Below are 10,536 nucleotides of genomic sequence, written 5' to 3'. Positions count from 1 at the left end.
TTATGTCATGGTTTTGGTTCTCCATGTCCTGAATGTAGCTCATATGAAAAATACAAGTGGCATATTTCCCAGTAAAACACTCGTGACCATATAATATTAAGAATTATTATACATACAGGCCACTTTTTCCATGGAATAAAAACATGTATTCTATTCCCTTCTAGTGGGTTCATTGATGGCATGCAATACTATTATCATATCACTTATCCTCCATGTACTACGCCACTCTCGTCAATGGAGAATGAGCATGCAATATTGTTATAATATTGCACATTGTCAAGACAACACGACATCATACATCGGAGCTCATGCGAAGATCCAATGAAAAAACTTTTCTGCTGCGTACAATCATTTCTGTCAGCCGGGAAAGAGAGAAAATCCTGTGGTAGGTTTAAGCACTATATAAATAAACTAAAAACTGAACCTAAAGATGTGCTGAATACCCAAAAGGCTACCAAAACTTCATTATATATTCTTCATGCATATTTACAATAGAAAAACATACCAAAGGACATCGAAAAGCTGGAAAAGAGACATGTCAGAGATGTAAAATTTCCACGCGAGTGAGTGACTGACAAATTGTACACAAACATGGCCACAAGATTTGCTTCTTTAGAAGTGGAAGATTTTGAGAGAATTTTGAAAGAGAAAGACGCACTAAACACCCGAAAGGCTACCAAAATTTCATCAGATATTCTTCATGCATTTAATCTTCCGCATTAAATATATGGAAAAGCTGGAAAAGAAACATGCCAGAGATGTAAAACTTCTGCATTAGTGGGTGACTGTGACATTTTGTACACAAACATGGCAGCAAGGTTTGCTTCATTAACAGCAGAAGTTTTAAAGCGGAAGATTAAAAGCGGATGTATTTTGAAAGAAAAAGATGCGCTGAACACCCAAAAGGCTAGCAAAACTTCACAGGATATTCTACATGCATATTTACAAGAAAAAAACATACCAACTGACATCGAAAAACTGGAAAAGAGAGCAATAGCGGAAATATTGTAAAAGTTCTACTTGGAGGTGAGGAAAAGTGATGGAGACTTTTACAAGAGGACTTCACTCATGGACTTCACTCAGCAAAGCCCTTTTGTTTTGAACAACTGCAATGTAACAATTAACTACTACCAAAAGTAACTTTGAACTTGAACTGTCAATCTGTATACAGCTTGTGTATAAGTTGGGTTGTTGTTCAGGCTTTTTGGACTTGTACCATTTTTATTGTTAGAACTTTGACTTTGTACATGTACATTGGGTTGACAGAACATTAAATTACATTTGATCAGAATCAGCATTCATTATTGGTAAGTCCCCCCCTTAACTTTTTTGTAAAATCTATAATTATTCCATCAAATGTATAATAATAATAATAATAATAATAATAATAATATTGGGTGGCATGGTGGTGTAGTGGTTAGCACTGTTGCCTCACAGCAAGAAGGTCCTGGGTTCGAGCCAAGTGGCCAACAGGGGCCTTTCTGTGTGGAGTTTGCATGTTCTCCCTCTGTCCGCGTGGGTTTCCTCCAGGTGCTCCAGCTTCCCCCACAGTCCAAAGGCAGGCAGGTTAGGCTAATTGGTGGCTCTAAATTGACCGTAGGTGTAAATGTGAGTGTGAATGGTTGTCTGTGTCTATTGGCCCTTTTCCACTACCCTTTTTCAGCTCACTTCAGCTCGCTTCAGCCCGACACGGCTCGCGTTTCGACTACCAAAAAACAGCACGACTCAGCTCGCTTCAGCCCTGCTTAGCCCCTAAAACTCGCACCGTTTTGGAGTGGGGCTGAAGCGAGCCAAAGCGAGCCGAGTGAGGCTGGGGGCGTGAGCAGACACTCCCCTGTGCACTGATTGGTGAGGAGGAGTGTCCTCACATGCCCACACACGCCCCGCGAGCACGCTGGGATCTGTAAACACCGTAAACCCGGAAGAAGAAGAATTACGAATTACGAGAATTTCTGAAGCCTTATGCGCCTCGCCTCAACTATACGCTCTTGCCAGTATCTGTTGGCGTTGTCGGTGACAACAAGCCACAGCATCAAGACCAGCAACACTAACGACTCCATGTCCTCCATGTTTATTGTTTACTATTCGGGTCGTGAGACTACCGCTTAAAAGCTCACTGATGTCACTGTTTGCGCTGCTTAACAACATCACGTGACGTACACCCACTTTCGCTAACTCCACCCAATGTGTCCACCCACTTCCAGCCAGCACGGTTCAGCGCGGTTGTAGTCGAAATGCAACTCCAATAGCCTCACTCAGCTCGACTCAGCACGGCACGGCTCAGCCCGACTCAGCCGCGTTTGTAGTGGAAAAGCGGCATATGTGTCAGCCCTGCGATGACCTGGCAACTTGTCCAGGGTGTACCCCGCCTCTCGCCCATAGTCAGCTGGGATAGGCTCCAGCTTGCCTGCAACCCTGTAGGACAGGATAAGCGGCTACAGATAATGGATGGATGGACGGATGGATGGATGGATGGATAATAATATTGGCTGGCTTTTTCGTGGTATATCAGATATTCCATTCAGCTAGCATGATATTGAACTCGTCTTCGACTCGTTCAATATCATGCTGGCTGAATGGGATATATCTGATATACCACAAAAAAAGCCAGCCAATATTATTTAAATATTATACAACCCCAATTCCAAAAAAGTTGGGACAAAGTAAAAATTGTAAATAAAAATGGAATGCAATAATTTACAAATCTCAAAAACTGATATTGTATTCACAATAGAACATAGACAACATATCAAATGTCGAAAGTGAGACATTTTGAAATTTCATGCCAAGTATTGGCTCATTTGAAATTTCATGACAGCAACACATCTCAAAAAAGTTGGGACAGGGGCAATAAGAGGCTGGAAAAGTTAAAGGTACAAAAAAGGAACAGCTGGAGGACCAAATTGCAACTCATTAGGTCAATTGGCAATAGGTCATTAACATGACTGGGTATAAAAAGAGCATCTTGGAGTGGCAGCGGCTCTCAGAAGAAAAGATGGGAAGAGGATCACCAATCCTCCTAATTCTGCGCCGACAAATAGTGGAGCAATATCAGAAAGGAGTTCGACAGTGTAAAATTGTAAAGAGTTTGAACATATCATCATCTACAGTGGTGCTTGAAAGTTTGTGAACCCTTTAGAATTTTCTATATTTCTGCATAAATATGACCTAAAACATCATCAGATTTTCACACAAGTCCTAAAAGTAGATAAAGAGAACCCAGTTAAACAAATGAGACAAAAATATTATACTTGGTCATTTATTTATTGAGGAAAATGATCCAATATTACATATCTGTGAGTGGCAAAAGTATGTGAACCTCTAGGATTAGCAGTTAATTTGAAGGTGAAATTAGAGTCAGGTGTTTTCAGTCAATGGGATGACAATCAGGTGTGAGTGGGCACCCTGTTTTATTGAAAGAACAGGGATCTATCAAAGTCTGATCTTCACAACACATGTTTGTGGAAGTATATCATGGCATGAACAAAGGAGATTTCTGAGGACCTCAGAAAAAGCGTTGTTGATGCTCATCAGGTTGGAAAAGGTTACAAAACCATCTCTAAAGAGTTTGGACTTCACCAATCCACAGTCAGACAGACTGTGTACAAATAGAGGAGATTCAAGACCATTGTTACCCTCCCCAGGAGTGGGCGACCAACAAAGATCACTCCAAGAGCAAGGCATGTAATAGTCGGCGAGGTCACAAAGGACCCCAGGGTAACTTCTAAGCAACTGAAGGCCTCTCTCACATTGGCTAATGTTAATATTCGTGAGTCCACCATCAGGAGAACACTGAACAACAATGGCAGGGTTGCAAGGAGAAAGCCACTGCTCTCCAAAAAGAACATTGCTGCTCATCTGCAGTTTGCTAAAGATCACGTGGACAAGCCAGAAGGCTATTGGAAAATTTTTGTGGACGGATGAGAACAAAATAGAACTTTTTGGTTTAAATGAGAAGCGTTATGTTTGGAGAAAGGAAAACACTGCATTCCAGCATAAGAACCTTATCCCATCTGTGAAACATGGTGGTGGTAGTATCGTGGTTTGGGCCTGTTTTGCTGCATCTGGGCCAGGACGGCTTGCCATCATTGATGGAACAATGAATTCTGAATTATACGAGCGAATTCTAAAGGAAAATGTCAGGACATCTGTCCATGAACTGAATCTCAAGAGAAGGTGGGTCATGCAGCAAGACAACGACCCTAAGCACACAAGTCGTTCTACCAAAGAATGGTTAAAGAAGAATAAAGTTAATGTTTTGGAATGGCCAAGTCAAAGTCCTGACCTTAATCCAATGGAAATGTTGTGGAAGGACCTGAAGCGAGCAGTTCATGTGAGGAAACCCACCGACATCCCAGAGTTGAAGCTGTTCTGTACAGAGGAATGGGCTAAAATTCCTCCAAGCCGGTGTGCAGCACTGATCAACAGTTACCGCAAACGTTTAGTTGCAGTTATTGCTGCACAAGGGGGTCACACCAGATACTGAAAGCAAAGGTTCACATACTTTTGCCACTCACAGATATGTAATATTGGATCATTTTCCTCAATAAATAAATGACCAAGTATAATATTTTTGTCTCATTTGTTTAACTGGGTTCTCTTTATCTACTTTTAGGACTTGTGTGAAAATCTGATGATGTTTTAGGTCATATTTATGCAGAAATATAGAAAATTCTAAAGGGTTCACAAACTTTCAAGCACCACTGTACAGTGCATAATATCACCAAAAGATTCAGAGAATCTGGAAGAATCTCTGTGCGTAAGGGTCAAGGCCGGAAAACCATACTGGGTGCCCGTGATCTTCGGGCCCTTAGACGGCACTGCATCACATACAGGCATGCTTCTGTATTGGAAATCACAAAATGGGCTCAGAAATATTTCCAGAGAACATTATCTGTGAACACAATCCAACGTGCCATCCGCCGTTGCCAGCTAAAACTCTATAGTTCAAAGAAGAAGCCGTATCTAAACATGATCCAGAAGCGCAGACGTCTTCTCTGGGCCAAGGCTCATTTAAAATGGACTGTGGCAAAGTGGAAAACTGTTCTGTGGTCAGACAAATCAAAATTTGAAGTTCTTTATGGAAATCAGGGATGTCGTGTCATTCGGACTAAAGAGGAGAAGGACGACCCAAGTTGTTCTCAGCGCTCAGTTCAGAAGCCTGCATCTCTGATGGTATGGGGTTGCATTAGTGCGTGTGGCATGGGCAGCTTACACATCTGGAAAGACACCATCAATGCTGAAAGCTATATCCAGGTTCTAGAGCAACATATGCTCCCATCCAGATGACGTCTCTTTCAGGGAAGACCTTGCATTTTCCAACATGACAATGCCAAACCACATACTGCATCAATTACAGCATCATGGCTGCGTAGAAGAAGGGTCCAGGTACTGAACTGGCCAGCCTGCAGTCCAGATCTTTCACCCACAGAAAACATTTGGCGCATCATAAAACAGAAGATACGACAGAAAAGACCTAAGACAGTTGATCAACTAGAATCCTACATTAGACAAGAATGGGTTAACATCCCTATCCTTAAACTTGAGCAACTTGTCGCCTCAGTCCCCAGACGTTTACAGACTGTTGTAAAGAGAAAAGGGGATGTCTCTCAGTGGTAAACATGGCCTTGTCCCAACTTTTTTGAGATGTGTTGTTGTCATGAAATTTAAAATCACCTAATTTTTCTCTTTAAATGATACATTTTCTCAGTTTAAACATTTGATATGTCATCTCTGTTCTATTCTGAATAAAATATGGAATTTTGAAACTTCCACATCATTGCATTCCATTTTTATTTACAATTTGTACTTTGTCCCAACTTTTTTGGAATCGGGGTTGTATAAACATGCTCATATACAAGAGATTTCCATTTGTTAAGATCTCACTTTTTGCAATGTTGAAATAAAACATGCTTTTTCTTGGAAATGTGATTAGCTACAAGTATTCAATTTCAGTAACACTCCAGAAAAGTATAAATACCCTAAAATAATACTTAAGTATAGTAATGAAGTGTAATTACACAAATATTTTCCAGTACTGGATGGGAACACAAACTATCCTTGACATCATCATTAATTAACCTGTGGCACTGGTGGGAACATTTCCTGTTCTTCTAAAAGTTAAACACTATCCTGTTCAGAATGGCATCATTCAAATAAACGACAATGAAATCTCAAAAGCAGTTTAAAAATGTAGGGCGGCACGGTGGTGTAGTGGTTAGCGCTGTCTCCTCACAGCAAGAAGGTCCGGGTTCGAGCCCCATGGCCAACGAGGGCCTTTCTGTGCGGAGTTTGCATGTTCTCCCCGTGTCTGCGTGGGTTTCCTCCGGGTGCTCCGGTTTCCCCCACAGTCCAAAGACATACAGGCTAGGTTAACTGGTGACTCTAAATTGACCGTAGGTGTGAATGTGAGTGTGAATGGTTGTCTGTGTCTATGGCTACGTTTACATTACGTCGAATCAGCGGATCATCAGATTAACGTTCTTAAAACGATTCGCGTTTACACTAAAACCGTTAGCCGTGCACACAGCAACACCAATACACGGATACGCTCGGCTCCGCAGGCATCCTGTGCTCCAAATCACTCCGCCCTGAACAGCGAGTGCCCTCTGGAGGGTGCGCACTCCGGCCCTGCGCAGCTCACACAGCGCGCGAGTGAAGTGCACAAGCCACGATTCGGGACTGAGCCGCTGTGTGTGTGATCCCAGTGCATATCACTTACTACTTGCAAGTGGAAGGATGGCAAGCCTAAAGACAATCATAACTACACAAAGGGCAGTATTTGCATCAGTATTTGCAGTATTTTCATACTTTTATACTCTTTAATGAAAGGTGATACAAGGCGGAAGTCCGCGCCGTTTTTCAGCAGTCGCGTCACATGACCAACGCCAGCGAATCAGGAAGGTGGATGTCACAGTGACGTTGTCCAATGAGGACACCAGCTAGAGCTCAGCACAGCGTATTCGCGTATCTCAATGTTTACACAGCACCGGACCAGATACGATCTAGATTGAATACGTGGATGCTGGCAGATTCCCGTTTCCCAGCTTTTCCAGGTGGTTTAATGTAAACGGACAGTGCATCCGCGAAGAAAACGAGACAGATACGGTCTAATGTAAACGTAGCCTATGTGTCAGCCCTGTAATGACCTGGCAACTTGTCCAGGGTGTACCCCGCCTTTCGCCCGTAGTCTGCTGGGATAGGCTCCAGCTTGCCTGCGACCCTGTAGAACAGGATAAAGCGGCTAGAGATAATGAGATGAGATGAGTTTAAAAATGTCAGTATATGCCCATCCATGTTGTTTTTCTATGGAAGCACTGTGTGCAAGAAGTGACTGCATGTCACTTCCACATGGCCAAATCTCAAGAGAGAAAGAGGCTCTCAGATTGTCTCACTTCCTCCAACCTGAGAGTTGCCAGCCACAGATGTCTAAACATGATTAATGGGTGACTACAGATGGACATTCTCAGTAAGTGGGATATAATTCAAAATTATGATTAAATTAGTAGTTTTTCCTTTCTTAATCAGGCTTCCAGTGTTCAGGAAACAAAAAGCACACTCAGACACTCCCACACAGACCCCTGCCTCCCTTTTCCTTTGTAGAAAATTACTTACATGTGTTTTGGAATAAGGCCCCAAGACGGACATGTTGAAGGCACCCAAACAAACCAGTGTTCAGACAATGTTCAACAATTGACAGTAGACTGGAAACTTTCAGCTGTCTGATCAGAGGACATTTAATCAGCTGCTTTAAACCAGTGTCTCCCAAAGCCATATGGTCTGATCTGGATACACAATCTGTGTTCTTTTGTCTCACAAAAATACTACTAATGTGTGCATTCAATCTCAATATAGTACATATAAAACACACTCTATTGGTTTAGTGCTCTAAATAGCTGTATCAGTATTTGGATTTACCCTGAGTTGGGCATGGCCTAAACTGAAAGGGGGGTTTTGTTTTGAAATATGAACCCTACTAGTATGTCCCTAGAAACACTGGAAAACACTGAACAAAACAGATGCAGAAATCCTATCACTGTCAGCATGTCTGTGAATTCTGATCATAACAGTTCCTCAACCTCAGCTACATCACTCAAGATCACTGATTCTTTATATGTATTATTTTTGTTTGCATCTTCATGCAATATTTCTGAACTACAGTATTTCCCAAAATATACACACAACTCTGATCAGGCAGTTCCTAAGGATGAATGAATGCTGTCAATGCATATTACTGAATATGGATTTTGTTTGTCCTGTCAACTTTATATCTGACCGCTCGCTCATATACGCATGAAAGTCAAAACTTTGCTATGTATTACTTTTTTGTTGTGTTGCATTTTGTAGGATCTTCTCTGGTGTCAACTAGAAGCCCTCTGAACCTTTCTGGCAAGGTTTCTGGGGAAATAAACAAATAGTGGGCCACCTATTTGTATTTTTATCTCTTCATTTTGAATATTCATATTCAATTACATCCCTAGTATAGAGACACATAAATGTGACCAAACACAATAATTTTACTAATGAGTATAATTTAACTAATAGTTAATGTTATGGACAAGTTATTTTTTTTGTTGTTAAATCCACATTTCTGAATACAACTGTGAATAGTGGATAAGCTGCCTGAATGAGCCATGATATCTCACGCAAGCAAGTGCTCACTTTGCTCAGTGATCCAGCTGGATTGCTCTTCTGAATCACCAAAAAAAAAAAAAAGGGGGAAAAAGGCATATGAGGATGTTTGATGAGGCTAGCATCTGGTTGGATTTTCTAGTGAAAGACTGTATGGAACTTTTCTTTGTGCCAGCTTGCATTATAAAAAAGGGCATTTCAGGAAGTCACGTATTCAGAAATCATGTATTTGTAACAACAGTAACAAAAGACATAGAAGATCCTAGCATGCCTTCTGTAGCCCATGTATAGACCAAAACAATGTATTTTAGCAATAAACAGAGCTACATTGTCTTGCCTATGATGTCAATTCTAAAGTTTCTGAAGACCGAGTCACATGACATTGCAGTAAATGCTGTACAGCTGTCTATGGGCCCCTGAATGATGTTGCTTGGTCAGGAGTTCAGACAATAGGTGTCCCATATTGTTTTGGTCTGAACAGGTATAAATGCAAGAGTTAAACCAGGCAGGGTATCAGTTCAGCCAGTCAAGCACTGACAAGCAAAAACTAACAAGTCAAAATGATGGGCAAGGTACATATTAGGAAAAAAAATTCATGTATTTTTAATTAATCAACTAAAACTCATTTTTTTTAATTATTGCTTTTCTTCTCAAAACAGATCATCTTCTATGAGGACAGGAATTTCAGGGGCCGCTCCTATGAGTGTAGTGGTGACTGTTTCGATATGTCCTATTACATGAGCCGCTGCTACTCCTGCAGGGTCGAGAGTGGATGCTGGATGGTCTACGATCGTCCCAACTTCATGGGCAACCAGTATTTCATGAGAAGGGGCGAGTATGCTGACTACATGAACATGTGGGGCTGGGGCATGAACAACTGGATCAGGTCTTGCCGCATGATCCCTATGGTATGATCCTTATGAACAACTCAAATTTCAAAACCAGAAGCCACAGCACTACACAGTTTCATACTTTTCTTTCCCTAACACATTTTGATTTGGTAATTAGCTGACCAATTACATCTGTTTTGTTAGGGGAAAGACAACACAATTCTATATGCTTGAGCATTGTAGTTTGCCTGAAAGTAATGGTATTGCTTTCTGTTCCTGAACAGTACAGAGGATCTTACAGAATGAGGGCTTATGAGAGAGAGAATTTCATGGGCCAGATGATGGAAATGACCGATGACTGTGACTCCTTCATGGACCGCTACCACTGGTCCAACGGCTGCATGTCTTGTCATGTGATGGACGGCCACTGGCTCATGTACGAGCACCCCCATTACAGAGGAAAGATGTGGTACTTCAGGCCTGGAGAGTACAGGAGCTTCAGGGAAATGATGAGAATGGGTGGAATGAGATTCATGAGCATGAGGCGCATCAGGGACTCATGGTATTAAAAGCCATGACACTGAAATTGAAACAAGGCAATTTTAAATAAACCATTTAAAATAAATGAACTGTAACTTTTCTTTTCGAAATCACACACACACACACACACACACACACACACACACACACACACACACACACACCAAGGGCAGTTTAGCATAGCCAAAGCATGTTTTTGATATTGTAGGTGGGAGAAAACCAGCAAACCTAGAGAAACCCCTCAAGGATATGTTGAGAACATGCACAGAACCTCAGCACAGACAGTAACCAGAACTCGGGATTGAAGCTATGAGATGCCAATGCTATCCACTACGCCAGCAGGCCAAAGAGAGTCATAAAATAATGATCCTTAGAATGTCCTTAGAATCCTTAGAACCCTTAGACTTGGCCAAATATGTTTCCTCCTTGAATCTTTTTTAAAATATCGATGTACTGGGGATGGCATGGTGGTGCAGCGGTTAGCACTGTTGCCTCGCAGCAAAAAAGTTCTAGGTTCAAATCTCATGGCCGATTG

General features: G+C 41.7%; 1 protein-coding gene across 3 annotated transcripts; it reads left to right on the top strand.

The window, feature by feature from the left end:
- Positions 1–5,018: 5,018 nt before the first annotated feature.
- Positions 5,019–10,030, top strand: LOC132875818 (gamma-crystallin M2-like). Of its 3 annotated transcripts, none has more exons than XM_060912913.1 (3): positions 5,019–5,033; positions 9,291–9,539; positions 9,746–10,030. In XM_060912913.1, exons 1-3 carry the CDS (start codon positions 5,019–5,021, stop codon positions 10,028–10,030), a joined length of 549 nt encoding a protein of 182 aa, XP_060768896.1. The 3 variants fall into 3 exon arrangements, with proteins under 3 accessions (XP_060768896.1, XP_060768895.1, XP_060768897.1); XM_060912912.1 differs by lacking the exon at positions 5,019–5,033 and adding an exon at positions 6,262–6,297; XM_060912914.1 differs by lacking the exon at positions 5,019–5,033 and adding an exon at positions 9,192–9,203.
- The last annotated feature ends 506 nt before the right edge of the window (positions 10,031–10,536 follow it).

Source organism: Neoarius graeffei, chromosome 28 (assembly GCF_027579695.1).
Source record: "Neoarius graeffei isolate fNeoGra1 chromosome 28, fNeoGra1.pri, whole genome shotgun sequence".
In the NCBI taxonomy this organism is placed as follows: domain Eukaryota; kingdom Metazoa; phylum Chordata; class Actinopteri; order Siluriformes; family Ariidae; genus Neoarius; species Neoarius graeffei.
This window is presented reverse-complemented; position numbering and strand designations above follow the sequence as displayed.

What these genes read in the sequence shown, in the direction of transcription:
- LOC132875818 (XM_060912912.1), top strand. Translation starts at nt 6,262, where the DNA reads ATGGCCAACGAGGGCCTTTCTGTGCGGAGTTTGCAT. An exon ending in TTTCTGTGCGGAGTTTGCAT is followed by an intron (nt 6,298 to 9,290) that starts GTTCTCCCCGTG and finishes TTCTCAAAACAG; the next exon opens with ATCATCTTCTATGAGGACAG. An exon ending in CTTGCCGCATGATCCCTATG is followed by an intron (nt 9,540 to 9,745) that starts GTATGATCCTTA and finishes GTTCCTGAACAG; the next exon opens with TACAGAGGATCTTACAGAAT.